General features: G+C 37.0%; 1 protein-coding gene across 10 annotated transcripts in view; it reads left to right on the forward strand.

Annotated features, from left to right (window-relative positions):
- The window catches only part of INTU (inturned planar cell polarity protein), a 97,383-nt gene that overhangs the window by 8,048 nt on the left and 62,460 nt on the right, over nucleotides 1-26,875 (forward strand). For 3 of the 10 annotated variants that reach the window (XM_024356290.3, XM_063809839.1, XM_063809838.1), the window contains exons 1-4: nucleotides 1,795-2,072; nucleotides 12,395-12,930; nucleotides 19,472-19,557; nucleotides 26,243-26,446. In XM_024356290.3, coding sequence (XP_024212058.1) covers nucleotides 1,927-2,072; nucleotides 12,395-12,930; nucleotides 19,472-19,557; nucleotides 26,243-26,446 — 972 coding nt within the window. In that variant the 5' untranslated portion in view covers nucleotides 1,795-1,926. Of the gene's footprint in view, nucleotides 1-1,768; nucleotides 2,073-12,394; nucleotides 12,931-14,189; nucleotides 14,272-19,471; nucleotides 19,558-26,242; nucleotides 26,447-26,875 lie in introns of those variants that run through there. The other 7 variants (XM_024356289.3, XM_024356294.3, XM_024356291.3 and 4 more) reach the window with 6 other exon arrangements.

A 26,875-nucleotide genomic window follows, 5' to 3' on the forward strand; every position in this document is an offset into this window, starting at 1 on the left:
TCCAATCCAGTATATAAGTTAACTGACTCTAACTGCTTCTTTGGGTCTTCATTTCTTTATGAGGGCTCCCCTGCCATGTAAAACTTGGATTCTAGAGCAAGGAGAGAGGTCTGTCTGCCAGGCTCAAATTTGCGAGGTGGGAGTGGGTTCCAGCCTATTCAGGGAATGGCCAGTTGGCCTGTATATGTGAAGCACAGAACTGAGAGAAAATTTAGGGCAGTTCCCCAAGTTTGCTGAATCACAGGGGGCACTTGTTTGAAATAGAGATTTCCAGGCCCCACCCCTGGAGATTCTGATCCTGTTGATGTGGAGCAGGGCCTCAACATCTGTATAACAAGTTCCAGTTGCTTTTCTTTTGTTAATCTATTTTAGGTAAGTTTAATTCTCAGGCCCAGCTGGGACCCTAAGAAGATGGAGGTAGAGTTTTTCTGCCCCTGCAACAGCTACAATTCAGGTTCCTTTGAGTTCTCCGTGCATATACCCATACCGGCCATGTGATGACTCATCTCCCATTACTCTTTCTCTGTTGGAACCATGCCATAATAACAATATAAATTAATACTTCCTCTAAGAAATTTGTCATGGCCCCACGTATACTACTTTGGTTTTTTCTGGATATTCCATTAGAACCTTGTATTTATTGTAATACTTATCACTATGTTATAATTGCCCATTAGAGAATCCCCAGCACCCAGCCTTTTAGATCATAAAATAACATTATATCCTTTTTTTACACCCTGCAACATGAACATTTCCCCCATGCTTTACTCTTTGAACACATGCTAGTTAAAATCATAATCATCATATTTTATATATATTTAACTTTTCCCCCATTATTTGACATTTTAAGATTGCTTTCAGCTTTTCACTTTTACAAATTTTATAAACTTGCATCCTTTCTCAGAGTAGATATCTAATAGTTGAATTACTGGGTTTTGAGGGAGGAAATTTCATGTAATGGTTATTGACTTAGCTTCATTTCTTGGTTGACTTTGTTGACTGCTAGCCATGTAACCATTAGTAAGATGCATAACTTCTCTAAAGCTTAGTTTCCTTATTTAATATAGAGAAAATATTTACTTCATAGTATGTGAATGCTCAGCATTGTATATGAATAAAGTAAGCAGAGCCAAAGCTGACTCTCAATCAATGCTAGCTGTTATTTTTGTACTTAAAAAATACTTGATATAGGTATTCATAAATAACAGGTAGATTTTACCTGTTTACACTTCCAACTTTAGTAATGAGAACACTTAATTAGATTATAAAATTTTGAGTTAGAAAATGAACATGAAGTTGATTCCACAGGATTGCCACTCATTTGTGGCACTCTACAATATCCACTTGGGATAACCGTGAAAATGTTTGCAATTGCGAAACAATATGAAACCCATAAAACAATGGAGCGTATTTACATTAACACCTAGATCGCGTTGCTTAAAAGCGTCCATTACTTGCACGGATGAGGTCCTAAGGAAAGGTAAAATGCGGTTTCCTTCACCTCGAAGGAAATCCAGGCTGACCGACAGCTGTTAGGCATTATAAACACAGGACAAAGAGCAAACTGGATATCCAGCACTGGAGGAAAAAGGTGAGAAACCCAGTGGATCTCCGCCTGTTTTAACAAGTTATGCTACTCTAAGGAAGAGCGTTCCGGGGAGCGTAAGCGGTGAAGTTTTAGCTATTTCTAGCCTTCCAACCGAGAAGCCCTCCTCGAAGTTTCAGCCCATTGGCTGCTTTCTGTTCTCCTTGTTTCTTCTGGGAAGCTTCTCCGTCTCCCCGGCAACGCGACCTGCCACCAATGCAGCTAAGGATTGGTGGTCACATGGCCTCTGCCTCTCCCCAAGCAGAGGCAACATGGCGGCCTCAGCAAGCTGTAGCTGCGAGATTTGAATTACTCCACTCGTAGCTATTGCATTCCTGACGATGGCCTCTGTGGCTTCGTGCGATTCGCGTCCGAGCTCAGACAAGCTCCCTGGAGACCCCTCTTCACAAGAAGAAGATGAGGACTATGATTTTGAAGATCGGGTCAGCGACTCGGGTTCATATTCCTCAGCGAGTAGCGATTATGAGTAAGGTTTTCAAAGAGGGACAATTAAGCCCATCCCTTCAATCCAGAGAATATACACGTGGGCTGGGGGAACTGCAAGGGTGTTGGGGTGGTTGGAATCGAGTATTTGGGGTTCTATAATAAGTGGGATTTAATTGCACCACGTTCCATCGTATGGTGGTGTAAGCAGAAATGACAATGCCATTCTTTGCTACTGTAGGTTTTTTTTTTGTTTTGTTTTGTTTTTTTTAATGATTCTTAGATGAGGAGAATCTCCTCTTTTTGGTCATGGGCTCTGTCTAGGCCATAGGAGGATATATCTGTAACAGCGTTCAAAAAACTCTGTTCCGATCGCAGTGTCTTCTTGCTTCTTTGGTGTGACCTTTGTGGCTTAATCTCTTTAGTATTTGGAGTGGAGAGACACCCTACGCGTTTTATAAGGCAGTTGTTAAATTTATGTAGATTTTTTTCTGTTATGGAAATGAATAGCTATATAACAGAAGGAACGCCCACCCATAGTCTCACCATCAAGGACAACCTCTCAGCACTTCTGGATATTTCTGCTGTATTTTCCTATGCATCTCCATGATTTTCTTGTTTTCCATTTTACGTCATAATTTAATTTTTAAAAATACAGATACCTAAAGGTTTCACTTTCTTAATAATGCCATGAAAAGGTTATTTTGATTCACAGTATTCAGTGCTACTTCATTTTTAAGAAAAATCTACCCCTTACTGCTATGGATTAAGAACTTTAGAAAAGTCAACTAGCAGTAGCTTGAAGAGAATGACTAATCGTGAAAAAGTTTTGGTGCCAAAATGTCAACTAACCCAGTAATGGACAACCATACCTGGTCAGTTTTAGGATGACATTTTATGTGTATTTAGGAACAACAGTTACAAATCATTTATATGTATGTAGGAGCAACAGTTATTTGGCAATTGTTTTTACCTATCAGTATGTAAAAGATTTTTATCATTGCCTTTAAAAGTATGGTGGGGAAACCTGTTTAATACATTCTTGAAGACTTAAACAAATTTTAAAATATCGTATTTTTTTGTAATCTGCTGTAGGCATTAAAAAAATAATTTTAAAATTCATGATTATTACACAAGGCTGCTGGAAGGAAATATGAATTACATAGAACCTTATTTGGTCTTGGTATGTGAAGCCATAGACAGTGTAAGTCTCAAACTCTTGGCTTCTCCACATTTTAGAGTCACATACTTTTAGCCCAGAAAGAATCTATAATTCATGTATAGTTGCACAGCTGAGTGTTGTCAGTGTGAGAATTCAAGACGCCTGATACCTAATGGGCCACCATGACTTTGATGGGATTAAAATAGTGAACTTCGTTTCCTAGGAAATGACCAATCTGAGGACCTTGTGATAGGAGAACTTGTCACTTAAAAGAATAAAAGTATTTCATGATTCAAAATACACGTATATATGTTATATTTTAGCTTTTAAAAAATGATGATTAAGCTTTTCACATGTCACTAATCACGCCACATGTTGTAGTGTCTTTATCCTCCTAATAATAAAAGTATAGAAAATCCCTATCATAAGATGTTTTGCTTGTCTGTATTTCAAGTCCTACCAAGTTTCAAATTTTAAGTCTGTCCCTTCTTGATTTGTAGGACATGAGGGTTAATTTGCTGAACTTACCAGGAAGGCTTATGTTCGGTTCTTCCCTTATAGTAGATGTTTACTTCCCTAAGCTGCAGTCATCATTACAAACAGTGGCCTTCCCAACTTGTACAGAACCACTCTTTAATCAAAGGTACAGGAATGCCAACCTTAGTCTTTCTCATTAAAGCAAAGACATGAATTTCCTATTGTATTTCATGGACTACGTGAAGCTTACTAAGGAAGTTGTACTGCATATTGACTCACATAAAGTATCCTGAATTTTCAAGGTTTTAGTTACCTGCGTGTTCTTTTTAGAAGTTACTGTTTCATACATGCTTTGTACCTGAGCTGTATGTGATTGTCAATATAGAATTTAAAAGTTTATCATCTTTGAGATAAAATTACATTATGGTAAATTCTGGTAGAGTTCTTTTAATAGGTTTGTTTTAGGTTTGTTAAAGAATAAGAGTTTATATTGCTGCAGTATGTCTTAAGTTGACACATGGGCACGTACCCTAGGAGGCTTCAGAGATAATACTGGTGGGTTGGTTGGATTGAGGGAGCCATTAGCTAGTTTTAGCATTAAGATAACAGAAATCACACATTCACCTGCAACAATGCCAAGTTACCAGCTAATATGCCTAGTTCATGTTACAGAGAGTTTGTCAATGTTGTGACTTGGATTTTTAATTTTTCAAAGTGAATTTTTTGTTGTTGTTACATCAGTTTTAAAACTGGCTGTTGGAGAGAAACAGGAATCATTTTAAATGAGATATTAGCTGTTAAAGCTAAGGAACTTCCACCTAAAACACAAGGATTGGCTGGAGAAGGGAGGTATGTCCTTTAAATTTTTTTCTGGGACTTTAAAAATAGCTTCATTGAAGGATAATTAATATACAAAAAACTGCACATATTTTTAATGTACAATTTGATGTTTTAACATGTATATGTCTGTCAAGAAAATGAACATATCCATCTAGCCTAAGAGTCTCCCCATGTACCTACTTAAGTCCATTTATGCCTCTCCTAATAACCATTTATCTGCTTTTTGTCACTCTATAGGAGTTTGTAGTTTCTAAAGTTTCATAAAGATGGAATTGTACAGTATGAAAGTTCTTTTTTGTCTGCCTTCTTTTATTCAGCATAATTACTTTGAGATTCATCCATGTTGTTGCCCCCATTAATAGTTCATCTCTCGGCAAGGTATGGTGGCTCATACCTGTAATTCTGCTTTTGGGAGCCAACGCAGGAGCATTGCTTGACACCAGGAGTCAGAAACCAGCCTCGGAAACATAGTGAGACCCCCATCTCTAAAATAAAAAATAAAAAAATTAGCCAGGCATGATGGTACGTGCCTATAGTCCTGCAACTTGGGAGGCTGAGGTGGGAGGATCACTTAAGCTCAGGATTTCAAGGTTGCAGTGGGCTGTGATCACACCATTGCACCCCAGTCTGGGTGACAGCAAAATTTGTCTGAAGAAAAAAAAAGTTCTTTTTTTTTGTACAGTGAAGCCCTATCACCATTGTACACTAAAGACCTATTCTGAGCTGGACTCACACCTGTAATCCCAGCACTTTGGGAGGCCGAGGTGGGCGGATCACCTGAGGTCACTAGTTCGAGACCAGCCTGGCCAATATGGTGAAACCCCCATCTCTACTAAAGATACAAAACATTAGCCGGGCATGGTGGTGTCCACCTGTAATTCCAGCTACTCGGGAGGCTGAGCCAAGAGAATCACTTGAACGCGGAAGGCGGAGGTTGCAGTGAGCCGAGATCGTACCATTGCATTGCAGCCTGGGTGACAAAGTGAGACACCATCTCAAAAAAAAAAAAAAAAAAAATCTGTACAGCAAAGCCCTAACACAAAATATTTTGCTGGTCTGTGATTTTTGTTCTGCCAGAGTTACATCATATCCCCAACTCAATGATGTGTAGAAATGCTGGCTTTCCTCTCTTTCTTGAATTTTTAACATGGGAACATACTACTTGTGAAGAATCAAAATATTTCATTTAGACTCATGATGCCATACTATTAACATCCAATTTAGGATAGTATTTCCTACTTTTTCTTCTGCTCTGAACCCTGACTCCTTTTTACTTTTAATTTAATACAGATTAAAAAGGCACATGGTATATAACTAGGTTTATGATGAAAAATGCTATTACCCTGCTGTCATCTCTACTTCCAGCTCAGTGTGTGAAGAGAATTCATTGTCTTCCATTTCTCCTCTAAGGCTACCCATCTCATTTACTGACATCATTATCTCCTTACTCTTGTCTTCAGATCTGATGTCTCCAGTACTATTGACTTCCTTCTCTGGTTTTCTCTTCTCCATTCTCACAGGCACTGCCTTACTTAAAAGGTTGCCTCTTGCCTCTTGCCTGTTTCCCATGCACCAGTGGAGTTGCCTCCTAACTAATCTGCATGCCTCTGATTTCTCCTGTTTCTGGTCTTTCTTCCATACCACTGCCAGTTTGCTTTCTAAAACACAGTTCTAAATCATTTTTCTACTCTACTCAAAAGTTTGGTGGCCTTCCAAATAAATTCTAGGTTCCTTAGGATGATTTTTAAATTTTAGATCTGTCCCAAGTCTTTCCTGTCTCATTTCTATTGATCTCCCTGTTCATTATTGAAAATGATTATCCACTCATTCTCAAATTGACCACTTGCTTTCACACCCACACCTTTATGTACTTTGTTCTCTCTGTTTGAAATACTCTTTCTTCCTATCTCTACTTGTCAAAATCATTCAAGGTCCCACTTAAGTTCTACCTTCTCCTAGAATCTTTTCTGGTCTCTCTTAGACTGTCTCTCCATCCTGTACTCTAGTCCTATAGCAGTCTTTATTCCTGAGTGTTGGCACTTGCATTTCAGCCATTTGATTAGCTCTCTGTCCCATCTGACATCTTTAAAAGTACAGTAAAGTCCTATCAGAAAATGTTTTGTTGATGTATGACTTTTGTCCTGCCAGGGTTAGATTGTATCACTAATTTAGTGATGCATAGGAATGCCCTGTTTAGCTGAGGGGGCAGGTGGTAGGAAATGTGACCCGGGGAATGAAGTCACTATTAGATGTGTTCCTGATGTAGAAATGTATTACCTGCAGTGAATGAACAGTTATGCATTTATTGACTGATCCCTTTGCCTTCTTTGACATGCTTAACAGTTATTCTAATATTGCTTAGCAAGAAGAGCTTCAGCTCATCTGAGACTCCCTACCCCTAAGCTGCTATATCATCCAGCATACATTTTAATGATTGAAATTCATGGTGTTCCTTTAGTAAATGATCAGAAGACCATCAAGAGTGAAAATTAGATATTGTTGGTAGACAGAACACAGAAAAGAAAACACAGAAAAGCATAGGCAGGCAAGTGCTTACTGAATAAGTGCCGGATAGAATCCATATTAATTTGTCACAGTGTTTTTATTGTGTGTGGTTTTTCTCTGTTCCTAGAATTGTCCTGTTATACCTATTAGCACCACATAACTATATGTGTTGACCACTTCGGTAAAGTGCATTGTGCTTTGCCCACTAAGAAAAAAAGAAAAAAGTATACTATAACAGATTTGGAATAGTAACAAGTGTTTATTTTCCTTAACTAAGGAAATGTGCCAGTGGGGCTGGCTGTTTTATAACTCCTTTCTTGTGGTAGTTAAGGAAATTGCTGTACTATTGCAAATGATGAAAAATGCTGGCATTAATGCAAATAAAGACCTGAGAGATTCAAATAACTATTAGAGGGGTATTAAAAGATTTAGTGTTGACCTAGATATTTTTGAATACGTCAGGAATGAGACAATTATTAGCATTATCTGAAGTTCATTTTCTTTAATATATTTATGTTACAGCTTATGTAAGTGAACTTGCTTATTTGCAAATTAACAAGTCTTTCTTTGGGAAGAAGGGCTCTACTCCTGTTTACCACATCATTTAGGGCCTTGAATACCAATTAAAATGCCCTAAAACGTTGCTGGCAGGCTATAAACATACACTTATTCTGCTTAAAGCAAAGCAGAATAAACAAAATAAGACTCATTGAAAGAAAATTGAAAAACATTTACACAATAATTATGCAGCTTGTACTATAAGGTCTTAGAAAATTTTGAAGGCGTATTTATATTAGTGCTGAAATATGACCCATGTACTACAAAGATCTGAATTAAAACTGCTAGATTTAATTCCTTCCATTAATTTTCTTTTTATTTTTGAGTAAGTTTAGATTTACACAAGAGTTCCAAAGATAGTACAGACTTCCCATAAATCCTTCACCCAGTTTCCCCTGATGTTAACATCTTACACAACTATTATGCATTTGTCAAAACAACACATGAACATTGGTCATTTCTGTTAACTAAACTCCAAACTTTATTTGGCTTTCACCACTCTTCCATTAATGTTCTTTTTCTATTCCAGGATTCAATCCAGAATATTGTATTGTCTACTTAGTCTCCTCTGGTCTGTAACAATTTCTTAGTCCTTTCCTGTTTTTCATTACCTTGATCACTTGGTTATGTAAGGTAGTGTCTGCCAGGTCTCTTCCCTGGAAAGTTACTATCTTTCTCTTTCCATACTCTGTTCTCTGGAAGAGTATAGTCACTAAGTCTATACTCAAGGGGAGGAGGGATTAAACTTCATCTCCTGGAGTGGGGATTATCTATATGTATTGATTTCTTTAATTTAGGGAAGTTGTAATGAAAGGTTAGGTTTTTGTGGGTTTGTTGTTGTTGTTGTTGTTGTTGTTGTTGTTGTTGTTGTTAACACATCACCTTTCTTCTAATAGGGCTAGAAGAACTAGTTTGGGACAACAGTCATTAGAATTCTATTAAAATTTCTTAATATACTAATCATTTATCCTCTTTTTAAAAAATTGACACATAATAATTACACATATTTGTGGAGTACAATGTGATGTTTCAATAGACATATACATTGTATAGTGATTAAATCAGGGCATTTGGCATATTTATCACCTCATATGTTTATCATTTCTTTGTGATGAGAACATTCAAAAATCCTCTGTTCTAGTAATTTTGAAATATACACTATAATATTGTTAACTATAGTCTCCCTACTGTGTAACAGAACACCAGAATTTATTTCTCCTATCTAACTGTAACTTTGTACCCGTTGACCAATCTCTTGATGCTTACCTAACTTGGAACTATTCCTCTGGAGTAGGAATAAAGAACCTTCCAGGAATATTGACCTGTAGGGTCCTTAAAGACAGTGCCTCGCTTTGCTTCTTGTGTCACTATCACCTACCCTGAAACCTGGCAAACTGAGATCATTAGAGACACCTTCATTTAATGCCAGTTAGAAAAATACAGAAACACAAGAGTTATATCTAGTAAAAGCAAGAGGAAGGGAACTGATATTTATTTGGAACTTAACCATGTCAGGAACAACATTATTGTATTTTCTATTGACAAGAGTCCTGTGAGGTAGCTATAATCTATTTTCAAGAAGAAGAAAACTAAAGCAATCAATCAGTCGATCTTAAAAAGGTTAAAATCATAATAGAACAAAATTTGAACTCAGCTCTTCATGATTTCTCAGTTCATTTGCGTTTCAGTATAAGTTGCCCTTCTGTGTGGGGGTCTCTTATTTACACTTCCCTGTCTCTACCTCTTTATCTTCCTTTTAGTTTCTTCCTCTTTTTAAAAAGTGTCTTTCTCTTCTTAAAATGATGTATATTTAGAAATCTAGACATTAAGAGAGTGGATCCCACACATCGCTAGTGAAAATATAAATTGGTATAGTCTTTTGGGTAAAGATACATATATATATACACATACACACACACGTGTATATTGATGGTTCCTATAACTTTGTGGTGGAAAAACAAGAACTGAACACAAAGCTTATCAGTAGGTGAATGACCAAATGTCCTACATCCTTGATATTGAATATTATGCAGCCACTAGTGATTTCTGAGCTGTATTGTTAAGTGAGAAATTATATATGTACTTTATATAGGTACATATATAATGATTCCACTTTTTCAAAACAGTGACAGAATAACCCTATATGTGTTTTTATATGATTATAAAGCATGGATTTTTTAACAGTGTTCACGTGAGAGAGAGGTAGTAAGAGAAGTATTAAGATTGTGTTCCCATGTATTACAATGAGTCTGCACATGGGTACTCACAAAAGGATGCATGAAAGTATAGTCACCAACTAGAAATCTAGTCAACATGAATCCCTCTCTCTCTCTCTCCCCACCTAATCAGTCTCAAAGTTCTGGTGATTTTCAAGAGTTTCTCACATGTTTTTCCTACTTTCCATGTCTTCTACTATTGCTTTATTTGTCATTTTTGCTTCCGCTACTGAAACAGCCCCCTGACTAGCCCTCCTGCCTTGAGTCTTGTCCACCTCAAATCCACCAACGATTTACTTGCCAAAGTAGACCTATCCAGGGATATCTAACACGTAAACTCTCTACTTAAAACTCTGTGTTGATGCCTTCTTACCTGCACTACAAAAGCCAAACCCCTTAGGGTGATCTAAAAAGCCTGGCAAAACTAGGGCTTAACCACTTCTGTCATTCCCCACCTTCCGCATTTACTCTGGCAACTGCAGACTGCCAGTGGTTGTCCGTCTAGGCCATGGGGACTATCCTCAGGTCTTTGCTTATGCTGTTACTCCTGTTTGAAATCCTCTTCACATCTTTCCCTTCAGCTCCCCACCTCTCTCCCTCCCTCATTTATCCTTTCAAACTGGTTTCTGGGGTCTCCCTGATCTCCCCTCAACCTCCAGCTAGGCTAAGCTGGGTGACTCTCCCGTATGGCTAAGCTGGGTGACTTTCGTGTATGGCTAAGCTGGGTGACTCTCCTGTATGCCTCTATCTTGTACTTACCCTGTGTACTGTCATGAATTCTTTCTCACTTTCTCTTCTTTACTAAGCAAGGGCGGGAACTGACATTCTCGTCATTATAATTCTGGTACTTACCATAGTTCCTGGCGCTGTTTAGTTGCTCCACAATTGAATGCCAAGATGCTATCCCCTTGGCCACCACGTGCATGGATCTTTGAATCATAACCAAAAGTGATTTCACATTCAAACTTTAGAGATTGAAATGAATCGTCTTCATATTTAGTAAGTGGAAAAGATGTTTCTTTTATATATCTCTAATACAAATAACTTACCAGGTTAAAAGGGTGAGATAATAAGGCTGATATACTTTATTCATTGTTTAAATTGATATATATATATATTTTAAATTGATACATATGTTTTTAAGTAATTAATGTGCAATCATGGTATTTACACTGTAGCAATTAAAATTAAGGTAGCTTTGTTACTAAATGATTATGGTGGGGATATAGTTATTTAGACTCTCAAGAGTAGAACTGCATAGTTATTTAAATATTGATTCTGTGGGTACAGATAGGTATTGTTGAAATAAGTGATATTTGGTTGATAATCTGCAATAAGTGAGGCTTAGTGCCTATGATGATGCCACACACTGGGAACCAACAAGTCCCAAAGAAATGTTAGTTTTGATATTTTCAGCTTGTTAGGCATTTTTAAAAATGACTCATATGTAGCTGAAAATTCTGTATTAATGACCAGCCACAGACCAGGGCAGTGGTTAGTTTGAGTTGAGTAATAGAATAGTATATTTTGGGGGCTAATTTTCAAAGTGTTTAGAAAGAGACATTTGACTTTTAAGTTAAGAGAACTGGAGTTGCTAATAAACACTGCAGAAAACAGAAATGTCTTCTATCTGATTTAATGATTACAACACAAATTATACTCTTTCAGGCCGGGATATTACAGCTCATGTTTCTGAAAAGACTCTCTACATGTTAATTTTTCCACTATTACTAGTTTCACTTTAAAGAATAGCAGTTTGAAAGGTAAACTGTTCATAACATTGAACAGGGTAGAGTTTAGGTTTGTTACCATGAGTATTTTTGCTCCTTAATGCTATTTCAATCATTTTAATAGCAGTAATTTTGTTTTTTTTTTTCAGTGGCATACTTCCCAGTTAAAAATATTTTTTATAATCACTATGAATTATGTAATATGTGCTTTTTTTCTACTACAATTTTTCATAAAAAGGAGTTTTATGGAAATTATAGACAGTAAAGTGATCATTACTATATTAACTGTGATTATAAACGGGTTGTTTTCAGGACAGATTTTAGTTCATGGTGAAGTGAATGTTTCTTTTTTGAAAACTTATGTAAAAATCTGTTAAAGCTGGCTTTAGCTTTCATTTTAACCTGACAGCCATCCTAAATAATTTCTATGCAAATAATAGATTTTCATGTACAATTTCCAAATGGCATGCTTGTGTGGATATAATTGCATAATCAACTGCTAATGCAAATTATCATTCAGTGAAATTGTTTAAAGTGAGCAGTAACCACACAGTGGTTGATTTAATTTTTTTCAACTCATAGATTCTATAAGGGGACCATCTCTTTTTTCATTGGTTTTCCTTTCTATTGCTATGCCTTTTTGATTCCTTCTCCCCCAACTCCTATTCAAAGCTCTACAAAAAAAGCATCCTATATGAAATAATGTTGAGGCTCACAATAAATTAGAAATAGTAAGGATAATTTGAAATAATAAAGAAGTTTCACCCTTTCCCATCTTCCTGCTCCCCAGCCCCAACCCTCACCCCCATGCCAGGATGACATACCTTTTTTTTATATATTGGGCTGCTATTAAGATTATCTTTTCTCTCTTTCATAGTGATCTTGAGCCTGAATGGCTGGACAGTGTGCAGAAAAATGGAGAGCTGTTTTATTTGGAATTGAGTGAGGATGAAGAAGAAAGCCTCCTTCCTGAGACACCAACTGTGAACCATGTCAGGTTCAGTGAAAATGAGATTATCATTGAAGATGATTACAAAGAAAGAAAAAAGTATGAACCCAAACTCAAGCAGTTTACCAAAATTTTAAGAAGGAAAAGACTTTTACCCAAGCGCTGCAATAAAAAAAATAGCAATGACAATGGACCAGTATCCATTCTAAAGCATCAGTCCAATCAGAAGACAGGAGTCATTGTCCAACAGCGGTACAAAGATGTGAATGTTTATGTAAACCCCAAAAAGCTAACTGTTATCAAAGCCAAAGAGCAGCTCAAGCTTCTGGAAGTGCTGGTTGGAATTATTCATCAGACCAAGTGGAGCTGGAGAAGAACCGGAAAGCAGGGTGATGGAGAGAGGCTTGTGGTTCATGGCCTGCTGCCAGGTGGATCTGCTATGAAGAGCGGTCAGGTACTCATTGGTAAGTGTTGCTGGTACACATCCATCCCTGTTTACAGAGATCTTGATTAATGATGACACCTTGCGGGAAATGTGATAAAAACAATTATATACAGTCTCCACAGATAAAGAACTGATTAATGACATTTGGTACAGTAGAGAAATGGTTACACATGGTGCACTACAAGGCACAGTGTTCTTAAAATGACCAGTTCAGTGTGTTGAATATGTGTGTGCCTTGTTCAGGCCAAGAAATAGCTTACCTAATTTTCAAGTTTTGAATTATATAATTTTATTTCATCTTGGTTATATTTGCTGACAAGAAAAAAAAGTTGATCATAGAGTGATAATTTAGGTTTGAATGGCTATATCCAGTAACAGGATACAAAAATATATAATTTATGAATAAAAATACTTTTAAATTGTATGTTTGCCCTTGAGTACACTAAGTTCTTGGAGTGGTTTTCAACTGTTTCATTTGGCATATTTAGCAACAGTGGTGTTATATATAAATTTCCTTTTAAGGGCGTGTGTCATAAAATATATCTGTCATAAAATAGCCCACCAATTTTCAAGAAAAATAAACCCACAAATTATTCTGAATATATATTAAGATGAATATTTTGTGTTGCTGATAAATTTTAAGCTGTTAGATACAATGTTTGAGTTAGTAGCAATCTAATTACTTAAAGATAAATGAGTCAAATTTGAGGATATATTATTACTAAAATTTAAAAGTAATAACAGTTCTAAAAGCTGACAGTCTTTTAAGTTTATCTAGCATAAGAGGTTTAAATGAAGAACATTTACAGATACATTTACAAATATTTCCAACTTTAAATCTGAATTTCATTTGTTTGTTCACTGATTTGACAGTTTGTTTTTTTAGCATCTGCTAAGTGCCAGGAATACAAAGATTACTTTACTGATCCAATTATTTCTTGAAAGGAGCTATGTTTTAGTGGAAGAGATGGGTTACAGATAGGCAGGTAGCTCCTCACTGTCTGATAAGTGTCATCATAGAGGTTTACAAGGAGGATCATATGGAATCTTGTAAGAAGGGCATCTGTGGCAAAGTATGTGTTCCAGAATGATCTCAACAGGATCTGCACACTTTCTTAAAATGTAGTGTTGATACTCCTCCCACGGAGAGTTGTGCTCTGTGTCATTGAATCTGGGTGGGCTGGTGACTACAGCTTAATTGGTGCCATGTGACTTAAGAGGTTGGATCATAAAAGGTGATACAGCTTCTGCCTGGTTATTTTGGGGATACTTACCCTTAGAACCCAGTCACCATTGTGTGAAGAGGTCAAGACACCAGTGATCCAGCTGATAGCCCCAACTGAAGCCCTCGCCACCAGATGTGAGTGAGAATCCTTTAAGATGACTCCAGCCCCAACCACCATCTGGCTGTAACTGCATGAGGAATCCCAAGTGAGAAACACAGCTGACCCCAGTTAACCCCAGAACCAGGAGAGATGATAAATTATTGTTGTTGTTATTTTGTTATTTTTTATTTTATTTATTTATTTTTGAGACAGAGTTTTGCTGTTGTCACCCAGGCTAGAGTGCAATGGCGCCATCTTGGCTCACTTCAACCTCTACCTCCTGGATTCAAGCGATTCTCCTGCCTCAGCCTCCCGAGTAGTTGGGATTACTGGCACCCACCACCATGCCTGACTAATTTTTTTGTATTTTTCAGTAGAGATGGAGTTTCACCATGTTGGTCAGGCTGGTCTTGAACTCCTGACCTCAGGTGATCCACCCGCCTCAGCCTCACAAAGTGCTGGGATTACAGGCGTGAGCCACCGTGCCTGGCCAACTGTTGTTGTTTTAAGCCTCAGAATTATCTGGATAGGCCTGGCGTGGTGGCTAACACTTGTAATCCCAGCACTTTGGGAGGCCAAGGTGGGCAGATCACTTGAGGCCAGGAGTTTGAGACCAGCCTGGCCAACATGGCAAGACCCCGTGTCTACTAAAAAATACAAAACTTAGCTGCGCCTTGTGGTGCATGCCTGTGATCTCAGCTACTGGGGAGGCTGGGGCACGAGAATCACTTGAACCTGGGAGGCAGAGGTTGCAATGAGCCAAGATTGTACCACCGCACTCCAGCCTGGGGGAACACAGTGAGACTCTGTCTCAAAAAAAAAAAAAAAAAAAATTGTTTGGATGACTTATGATGCAACAATAGATGTCTGGAACAGGGGCTAATACATACTTACATTCTCTTGGGTCCTCTACTTTCCTTCTTGTGAAATGATAGGATAGAACTAAATATCTCTATGGTTTGTTCTTTTTGTTCTGTAAAAGGAGCCAGAATTCATTTAACATGCCCCCCTTTCAGTGGTGTTTCCTGTGAGTTGGTAGTTAGATCTTGAGGCCTATCAAACATATTTTATAGGTGGTCTGTGTGCTTCCATCAGGAACAACATATTATCTGCTGTTTTTCTTTTTGTGATATTAACAGTTATTGATGATCATTGCCTAAATCCATTAATTCATTAAGGGACTGCAAAATGGTGGTATTCCAATTCTGTCAGTCTTTCTCGATATTTCAGTTAGACTACTTTCATAAAAAGAAGCTCCCCCTCACCTCTGTTTGGTAACCTTGACATATGGTTTAGACAGGAAAGGCAGGATAAATGTCTGATTTTTCTTCATTTAACAGTTTTCACAAAAACAAGCTGGTACCATTATTCAAGGACTTCTAGAATGGTAGGTTGGGAGGGGCCTTAATTCTCTCTAGTTTGGTGCCCACATATTATAGACGAGGGGTTGAGATTGAAACTCAAAAAAAAATAACAAAATTTATTGTTAGTAAATGCATTGGCAGAAAACATTGAGTTTTGAATGTATAAAATGGCAGTATAGTAACTGCTTTTCAAAAACCAGATTCCCTTTCCCTGAAGTCAAATTTGGCTTAATTTAAAGGATCAATTTCAATTCACAATTTGATCTCATTTTTCTGTCCCATACATATGTGCCACTCCTTCTATCCATAAATCCCCACCTCTAACAAGCAAGGCTGATTTATTTTTTTCCTAACTGACCTCCAGATACGCCTTGTGTGTCCATCTTTGCTTTTTAGCATTTGTGATTCCTTTTTTGGTGCATCACAAAGATTGCTTTGTATTACTAGGCTAGTGCATTCATCTTCTATTGCTGCCGTGACAAATTACCACAAACTTAGTGGTTTAAAACAATACAGATTTATCATCTTGCAATAATGTAAGTCAGAAATCTAAAATGGGTCTTCTTGTATGAAAATCAAGGTGTCCACAGGGCTACATTCCTTTTGGAGGCTCCAGGGAAGAATCCCATTCCTTGGCCAGCTTTCAGAGGCTACCTGCATTCTTTGGCTTGTGGTCCTGTCCTCCATCATCAAAGCCAGCAGCATAGCATCTTCCAGTCTCTCTCATGCTGACCCTGACACTTTTGCCTTCCTCCTATAAAGACCTTTATCTTTACCTGACGATCATTCGGATAATCCAGGACAGTCTTCCAATCTTTTAAGTTAATTACAACTGCAAAGTCCTTCTTGCTGTGTAAGGTAGCATATTCAGAGATTTCAGGGATTGAAACATAGACATCTTTGGGGGGCAATTATGCTGCCTACCTCAGTGGGGGGTTTTTTGGTAAAATATGAGGTTTTTTTCTTTTTGCGATAGTAATAATAAACGTTCATTGTAGACAATTTAGAAAATACAATTAAGCAAAAAAGAAAAATTCCATATACCCAAAGACAACATTTTGATATATATCCTCCCTTTTCCTACATTTATATACAATAATCTTTTGTCAAAAATAATTTAAGTTGTATATTCATTTTATATATAGTATAAACACAGCAGTAAACAAACTTTTGCATATATATTTTCATAGCCCTTGGTGCCTTATGTAGTAGCCCTTTAGTACACATATGTTGTTTGATGTTAAGTATATACTGAGAAATTGATGGCTTTTCTCACATAATTTAACTTTACATTGAGGAACTGTGATAAACTGATCTCTTTTTAAAATATTTTATTTGGTTCTTAAATATATCTCTTAATAAAAATTTTCTCATATTTCTACCCAGGCCATTTCTTATTTAACAATGCAAACCAATCATATAATTCATTCCCTTTTAGCCTTTGAAATGGGACAGATCATATTAATGACTCCCGTGTACTTATGGAGAAAGACCTTTCCTTGGGTTTAGGATGTCCACTGCAAAGGTGCAATGTCCGGGAAGCCAGCCATCTCTGAGTCACTTCACAGAAGTGTTCAGAAACACTAGAGGAAAACAAATGTCTGGGAGAATGAGAAGTGGATATAATATTTATTTCATAGAATGGGAAAATTTTCTACTAAACATTTAAAAATATTGGGTATACTACACTTGCTTTCAGAATTTATTTTCATATATTTTTATGATGAACCATCTCCTCTTTTTAGAGGTTTGTTAGACTTGATAATTTTAGATAATACTCCCTATAACACTCAGCTACAGGAATGTATTCATTAGGATTTGGAGAAAAAAGTCATTTGGCACATCATCAAATGGAGTTTTAGTTTAAAGTAACAAATTTAAAATGTTTTTACTATTTCTGTGCCCTGAGGATAACAAACTATAGACAACAGAACTAATCATTAGGATAGTCCAAAAGTGGTTTCATTTTACATTGACACAGCTATACTGTGTCCATCATTCCTTTATTTTTTTTTAATCACTACAGCTATAAGTAATTTTATATAGTACTTTTTTAAAATCTCTTATATAGGAGAAATTAAACAGGCATCTTGTTGTTTTTTTTTTTTTCCAAGTGGACTTCAAGTTGAAAGTTTATTTTGGTCTGCAAGTTCTTACTTTTAAGAAAAGTTTGTCCAAAGTGCTGTAATAGTTAACCATCATAATGACTTGGTGCCCATGCTTGCAAAACTCCCATCTGAGTTGTATCTCTTGAGCATCTAAACCTAGTTCAAGCCTTCACAGTTGGCCTAAGAAACTACTGCTTACTCTGCACTTAACCCCATTCTCATTCAATAGAGTATCAAGGAGAGGAAGGAAAAAAAGGAGGAATAGCAGTACCTACAGTGGCAACATTTTCATCTGTTTGCCAACCCTACAGATGGCCAAGTGATGCCTAATAATGGGTTGCCTTAAAGGAAAGGAACTCTGAACTTAGGGAACACCAATCTTTTATAAAGAACAGTTATTAATAATAAGATATTGAGCACAGCATTGACCTTATTATACCATTCAGTAAACAAGCTTGACCTTTGCTCAGGATGGAAACATATCTCTGTTGTCCAAGGCTGTTCATTACACGAACGTCTTTGAAGAGACAGTCTAGAACAAAGACTCTCAATGCCTCGGCTTGTAAGATGTACAGAAACATGAGACTCATGAAGAATTATCTACCAACACGATTCTACATATACAGGTTGAGTACTCCTTCTTCAAAATACCTGGGACCAGAAGTGCTTCCAATTTTTTTTTTTAATATTGCATTATACTTACCTGTTGAGCATCCCAAATCTGACAATCCCAAATCCAAAATGCTCCAATGAGCATTTCCTTTGAGGGTCAGGTTGGTGCTCAAAAAGTTTTGGATTTTGGAGCATTTTGGATTTTCAGTTTTTGGATTTGGGATACTTAACCTGTATACATGTTTATTATCCATCTTCCCCAAGGAATATTAAGCTCCCTGAGAGTAGAGATTTTTGTCTTTGTTCAATTCTTTGTCTCTAGTACTTAGAATAGTGCCTGGCACACATTAAGTGCTCAGTAAATATTTGTTAAATGAACGGATGAATATGAATTATTTCATCAATTTCCTAATAATATATTTAGGAATGATGAGAAAAATAACTTTGGTATGTCTATATTTCTATTAATATAGCTCACTGGTATTTTGATAGTATCTTTAATTATGTTCTGAAAGTAAATTTCCATTTTAACACTGATATTTATTTTATTATCAGATTTGGAAAACATACACATTTCTTTTAAAGTACACGGAAAAGGAAATTTTTACCAAACATGCAGTGTATTTTGATATGGTTGGGGCCTTTGAAGAAAAGAACTGTGTGTAGACATAGATCAATAACAGAAGTGAATACCATAGCATATTGTGTTATGATATGCCACATGGATTTAATTAGAATTTCAGCTGGGTTTTTGTTTTGTTTTGTTTTGTTTTTACTGTGGGTCTAAGTGGTTAGATTCAATTTTGTCAAGTACAGTATTTGGTTCATGCTAACAAATTTTCCATTTGTTCTTTGGGTTTACACAATTCTCCCAATTGTATCAAGAATAAAAATAGTTATTTTTTTAATATTCATAGGTTGTATTATTTATGGTGCAATAATGGGCAGTATTATAGATTAAGAAGAGTAAAGTTAGGAGAGTAGCCCTGCCACCAATGAGCTGTATAAACCTGGACAAGTTCCTGCTTGTCTGCACCACATTTCTCACTGTACTTTGAGGATGTCAGAGTAGCTGTTTAATGTTCCAATTCTAGACCTCTATGGTTTTTAGATATTCATAAAACTATCTTTTATTGTTATTCTGGTTTCAGGTGATGTCCTTGTTGCTGTAAATGATGTTGATGTTACTACTGAAAACATCGAGAGAGTTCTGTCTTGCATTCCTGGACCTATGCAGGTATGGACATTCTTTTTCTATATTTTATGATGTTACATAAAATAAATATATCGTGCACTATTTTCCTTTTCAAGCTTCTGAAAAGTATCATGTATAATGGATGAGTTACACTGATACTTGCCTATTTAAGAAAATTTAGCTCTTGCTAATATTATTAGCTTTTGGAGATTATTCTAAAAAGAGAAAAATATCTACAAGTAAAATTCTACATAAAGCAGTAACAGCAACAGTAATGAAAACATACATAATTGCAAACTTGCCATTATAACTACCATATATGCTTGTGACAATCTAGTTCCTAGAAGAGCCATTTTAAATAGTCATGGAGTTTTCTGTTCTCTGACTTACTAAGATCACTGTTGCTATAATGTTTTTTTTTCCAACGTGATTTTATTTTAAAAACAAATCATACAAGTTTCTTGATTTTTTTTGTTATTTAATTAAGCTTTTCTCCTGGACTTTTGTTTGGCTACTTAACGAATTATTTTTCAATCCTTGTAGATAGAAATAAATTTATTTTATAAAAAGTAATTTTGATACCCTAAACATTGACATTGTGTATCGTAGATGATGTTTTTCCGTTATTAGGGGTATTTTACAAGTGCTATACCTTTTGGTAACAGAGTATAACATGAATACTCTGTTCTAGATAGCATCAGGAATTAGCGTTCTCTTTTTGGGGGGATAGGGAAGATGATATGCTTTATATGGGTTAGAGCAGGGGTCCCCAAACCCTGGGCCACAGACTGGTAGTGGTTCGTGGCCTGTTAGGAACTGGACTCCACAGCAGGAAGTGAGTAGTGGGCAAGCGAGCAAAGCTTCATCTGTATTTACAGCTGCTCCCCATCGCTCACATTAGTGTCTGAGCTCCACCTCCTGTTAGATCAGGGGTGGCATTAGATTCTCCTAGGAGCACGAACCCTATTGTGATCTGTGCATGAAAGGAAGGGATCTAGGTTGTATGCTCCTTATGAGAATCTAATGCCTGATGATTTGTCACTGTCTCCCATCACCCCAACTAGATGGGACCATCTAGTTGTAGGAAAACAGATTCAGGGTTCCCACTGATTCTACATTATGGTGAGTTGTATAATTATTTCATTATATTACAATTTATTATAATAATAATAGAAATAAAGTGCACAATAAATGTAATGTGCTTGAATCATCCCGAAACCGTCCCCCAACCCTGGTCTGTGGAAAAATCGTCTTGCATGAAACCAGGCCCTGGTGCCAAAAAGTTTGGAGACTGGTGGGACAGAGGACCCATCAGGCAGTGAGAGGATGAAGTCGTTTTTGGATTGGTCAGGTTGAAGAATAGAATCCCTGATAAATCAGAATCTCAGCTGCATCTGATTTGAGATTCTGAAATAATAAGGCACATGATGAAATTCCTTATTTTCTGGGAAACAAGATTTCCCTAATGCCCATTTATTTGTTTTAAACATACTTTGTATGCACATGTATGTGTGCGCATGCACACACACACACAGATGCTCTGTAAATTTAGCTATCTTTGGAAATGTAAAATGAAAGTGCTGGGATAACTATGGTAGCTGAGACCAGCAATGCCTAGGAATGGATAGCGAGATGTAGATGGAGATGGGGTGGTGTTTGAAATAGTAACAATCAGGGGGACATCAGCCAGCCATGGTGCTAGAGTAGGTTGTACTGTTACCCACTTTAGTCACTAGATGTGGGGAGGTCCAACAGAGGGTACTAGGGTACTTCAGGGTGCTCAGACAGCAGCTACTTATTGATTAGTAGCGAAGAATTGCAGTATTTTGACGAGTGAGTCAGCTTCCCCCCAAGTGGAGTGGAGTAGCTATGTATTATCCCTGAGTGAGGGATCCCCTTTTCTTGCCTATGTTGGTTGCAGGTGTGCTTCCAGTATTGCCAGAGTTCAGTCATGTCTATTCTTTCTTCAAAAATATGAAAAGTTATGTTTACAGCAGAATCACATTGTACTTATATTTAATTAACCTTTGCAAATTCAACTGTGCACACTTAGCAGAAGAAAAAGGGAGAGAAAGAAATTAGGATTTAAATATTTTGGACCAGTTCCATCCACAATTAATCCATCCTTGTTAAACATGCAAGAGGAGTCAAGTATACATTTATTGTATGCACGGTTTCTATTAGTATGAAATAATTATACAACTCACCATAACGTAGAATCAGTGGGAGCCCTGAGCTTGTTTTCCTGCAACTAGATGGTCCCATCTGGGGGTGACAGGAGACAGTGACAGATTATCATGCATTAGATTATCATAAGGAGTGCACGACCTAGATCCCCCACATGCACAGTACACAACAGGTTTTGTGTTCCTGGGAGAATCTAATGTCACCACTGATCTGACAGGAGGTAGAGCTCAGGCAATAATGTGAGTGATGGGGAGTGGCTATAAATATGAATGAAGCTTCGCTCACTGGCCACTCACCTCCTGCTATGCCACCTGGTTCCTAATGGTTCTGGTACCTATCCGTGGCCTAGGGGTTGAGGACCCCTGGTGTAAGAAGATGCCCTTATCCTTAGGAGATACCTGCTGAAGTACTTAGGGACAATGTATTAAAATACCTGCAAATAATTTGCAGGTTCAGCCAAGAAACTTAAAAAATACATATAGAGAAGAGAGGAGTATGGAAGGAAAGGAAAGGAAGACCAGAGAGAAGAGACAAAATGAAGCAAATGTGACAAAATGTGAGCAATAGTGCCATTAGGTGTGGGATTATGGGCAATCATTTTTCTCTTCTTACAACTTTTCTGTAGTTTTAAAATTTCTAAAATAAAATGTTGATTAAAAAAAGAGGTTTTCGAAATTTTAAATAACAAGAACAAAGGTGCAAATACCCATCTAATTGTTGACTTTTGTGACCCTGATCCGTTTCTGCAGCTCTGTGCTCTCATTCATTTAACAGGTACATAATCATGCTTGTAGTACGTTGTCTCTTCCCATCTTTATCCGGGAGCTTGGGTCCAAATTTTGCAGATGACCAAGACTGATTTCATTTAGTACTGGGCCATATCTGGCTTTTCTAGAGCTTTGGAGGAACCTAACTCCTTTTCTAGGAGAACAGCCTGAAGATTATTAGTCTTGGACTCTTCTCTCTCAGGTAGTTCTTAGGCCTAAAGGAGGGGGCAAAGGCTTCTTAAAGGAAATGATTCTTGAGTGGAATGTTTTAACTTTTATTATTTCCTTGTTACACAGAAATGATACATATACTGTGGAAAAATTAGAAAACAAACTAGTAAATTTTAAAAAATATTTGTAAATCTATTTTCAGAACCCAGAAGTAACCATTTATATCAACATTTTAAAGTGCAGGACTTACATGCAAATCAAATTTGCATTTTAGGAATATATCACTCTGGATGGGGGAGGCATATGCAAGACAGGAGGTCAGGAAACCAGGTGGTTGGGTTTGCAGTAGTCCAGAAGAGAGATGATAAAGGCCTGAGCCTTTATTGACCAGGGATGGAGGAGGAAGAGATTAGATTTAAGATAGAGAGGAAGGAAAGAGGACAATATTTTCTACAGGAGAGAGAGAAGTCCAAGAAGCCTTCCAAGTTTTGTCTTGAGTCACTCAGTGAGGTGGCCCAAGAAGAGAAGAGGATGGAGGAGAGATAATCTGCTGAGCCAGTCAGACTCGATTCCCTCAGAATTTTGACTAAGGAGTATTGAAATCATCTGCCAGCTGTTAGCCAACAGGGAAAGGACAACACATGCAGAGAGCAGTGTAGATGATGGGAGAGACGGTGCAGACTGAAACAGAGGTGACAGACTGGTCAGCTTCCACAGCTGCTGCAGATTCTGACAGCCTCCCCAGGTCCCATCTGTGAAGAGGATGGTAGCTAAAGGGGAATCAGAGGATTTCTTTGTTTGGTAGATGATTTCTTTGGAAGAGACGTTGCTTTTTAAATAGGATGGGCTAAAGACTGAAGTAGAAAGAAAAGACAAAGCGACAAGACTTTGGAAGTGATGAGTCATAGAGAGTGCGTCCTTGGGTCTGAGGAAAGGCTGGGCAAACCGCACAAAGAAGAGGGACATAGGACACGAAGGATCCTGAACCTTGTACCAGGTTAAAGTCTCACCGAGTAATAAGAGAAAACCCTTTATAAGAAGCTTCATGTAAACTAACTTACGTTAAGTATCATTTAATAAAAGTTTTTCCCTATAAAACATATAATATCCCTAATATTTATGTATATCAACCTATTTTTTAAAATAGCACTTAACTCTTAATTTGGTTATCTGTCTCACCCTTTACCATTTTATCAAGGCAACCAGATTTCCTGACATTTGTAGCTACTTAACATGTAAGCTTTTAAAAATGTCTTTTTAAAGTATAATTTTATTTGTATTATGGAGCCAACTTTACTTAAATCAGAAGAATAGTGGCTGAAATAGTTCCCTAAGGAATTTTAATGGATGGTTCGGTGGTGTGTGTTTTTGTTTGAGTTTTTGTTGTGGTGAGACAAAAAGGTCCTTGCACCACAGAAAATAAATGATGTTGTTTGCCAAGTATAACACTAGTTTTCAAGTATGTTGTTTTTCACCAAGCATAGCAAACCAATCTTAAATTTGAGGTTGTTGCTGCTGCCTGAAGAAAATTGGTGAATTTTTAAGTCTATTTTTGGTAGACTTAAAAATTTCCCTTTTTTATATTTGGTAGGTTGCACCCTATCTTTTGACCTCTCCACCCATAAGAATCTCAGCTGGGTAAGATGCCTTCCTTGTTCTGAGATGCGTTTCTTTCTCTGAAGACCCGCTTTCTTGTCACCACTTCTTATGCACAACTCTCATAGACACTCCAGCTTCATCTCTGTGACACCTGCTTCTCTAGGATGTGACTCATCTCATGCTCCCTCTGATTTGATTTCTCCCCTTCTGTATGGCTCACACATCTCCACTCAGAGCTCCTTCCTAAAGCCCAATGCCAGGGGACAATCTTCAGAGCTCCCATCTATCTGTCACAAAGTCTGTACTCAGGAATTCCCCAAAAAGTTCTCAGATTTCCAGGGAACACCACCAAAGGCTTCCATATACTTTCTTTTGGGTACTCCTAAATCCTCATTCTCAGATAAAGGAATTTGGGGTAGATACCCAGTAGTGGGGTTGCTGGATCTAATAATAGATCTGCTTTTAGTTCTTTTAGAAGTCTTCATACTGTTTTCCATAGAGGTTGTACTAATTTACATTTCCACCAGCCGGGCATAAGCGTTCCCTTTTCACCACGTCTGCTCCATCTATTGTTTTTTGACTTTTTAATAATGTCCATTCTGGTTGGAGTAAGGTGGTAGGTACCTCATTTTATTTTAACTTGCATTTCCCTGATGATTAGTCATGTTGAGCATTTTTTCATGTTTGTTGACCATTTGTATATCTTCTTTTGACAAATGTCTATTCAAGTCATTTGCCCACTTTTTAATGGGATTACTTTTTTCTTGCTGATTTGAGTTCTTTAGAGATTCTGAATATTAGTTTTTTTGTCAGATGCGTAGTTTGCAACTATTTTCTCCCATCCTGTAGGTTGTTTACTCTGTTGATTATTTCTTTTGCTGTGCAAAAGCTTTTTAGTTTAATTGGGTCCCATTTATTTATTTTCGTTTTTGTTACATTTGCTTTTGGAGTCTTAGTCATAAATTCTTTGCCTATGCCAGTATCCAAAGAGTACATTTTCTTCTGGAATTGTTATGGTTTCAGGCCTTAGATTTAAGTCTTTAATCCATCTTAAGTTAATTTTTGTGTACGGTGAGAGACAGAGTTTCATTCTTCTATGTGTGGCTATCCAATTTTGGTACTTCTTTGAAATGAACGAGTTATCTTTGACCAATTGGTATCTAGACAAATATTTCCTTTTCCAAGGATAGGTAATTTTAATACTTCATCCCTAAGTACTTTGGCATGTATCTCCTAAGAATAAGGGCATCCTCTTACACCAGGGGTCCCCAACCCCCAGGCCACAGACCAGTACCAGAACCGTTAGGTAATTGAGAAATGGAGGCTACCTTTCCATACCTGTGGAAAATGGCCACATTCTGCACTCTTACCAATCTTGACATCAGGCCATGAAATTAAAACTGTCTTGATAAAATTGATAATCTTCTTAGAGCCATGTTGGTCTAAGATCCAGCATGTTGACAGCGTTTACTTTCCTTGGCCTTTGTTTTAAAGAACCAGAAAGAATGTCTGAGAGAAGAATATTTGAAATACCACCTTATTTGAAAGGAGAGTTAACTTTGGTTGTGTGAAGTCACTCTTAATGCTGAATGTCTTCCTTCTATCTTCCCAGATAAGCCAGTGCTATCGGCATTCATATTGTGGTGTTATTCTTTTTGCACTATCAGATCATATTAATTTCTGGTTTTTGATGGCCTTTCTTATTTTTATAGTCAACAATTTAGACTGCAATGATTATGTTTAATTAAATGAATTTTATACAGAACATTATACAATCTTATTCAATAAATATTTGTGGTAATATGTATCAGACACTCTCCTAGGAGCCGAAAATACAAATATAAATAGAATATGCAGCCCCAGCCATCAGGAGCCCTCACTCTAGGATGATTTTTATATACTGTACATACCTGGGTATATGTACATGCACAGATCCTTCATTGTGAAAACTGCAGCTGATTTTCCCTTGTCGAAAAGTCAACACATTGTTTTAATTTTTAAAGGTGAAACTGACATTTGAAAATGCATATGCTGTGAAAAGGGAGACATCCCAACCAAGACAGAAAAAGACACAGTCCAACACAAGTGATTTAGTCAAGCTTCTCTGGGGAGAAGAGGTTGAAGATATCCAGCAGAGCGGCCTAAACACTCCTCATATCATTATGTATCTCACACTACAGCTCGACTCAGAAACCTCAAAGGAAGAGGTGAGTGTCCTCAAAAGTCCAAAGGAAATAAGTTTAGTCAAAAGTCCAAAGGAAAAAGTAAGGACCTTTTATCGTATTCCCAGTGAATAGTGAATATATTTGATTTAAGCAAGAGACAAAAATGAATTAACTGTTTTTCTTTAAAATTGTGTATCTAATACTCTATTATAAATATGAATATTTCATACCACAAATGTTTTTAAAATGAAAACAAATTATTCAGTTATTTCTGTAGGAAAAGAAAAAAGAGGAAGGTATCGTTGCAATATCTTTTAACTTAGAAGCTAAGGTCTTTTTAGCTTTTTTTGATATGTTTCATTGAAGTATTACTTATACATAATAAAATTCAACAATTTTAAGTGTACAATTTGATGAGTTTTGACAAATATATTACACTTTTGTAACCAGTATCACAATCATGATATGGGA

This window comes from Pan troglodytes, chromosome 3 (genome assembly GCF_028858775.2).
Source record: "Pan troglodytes isolate AG18354 chromosome 3, NHGRI_mPanTro3-v2.0_pri, whole genome shotgun sequence".
NCBI classification, from domain to species: Eukaryota; Metazoa; Chordata; class Mammalia; order Primates; family Hominidae; genus Pan; species Pan troglodytes.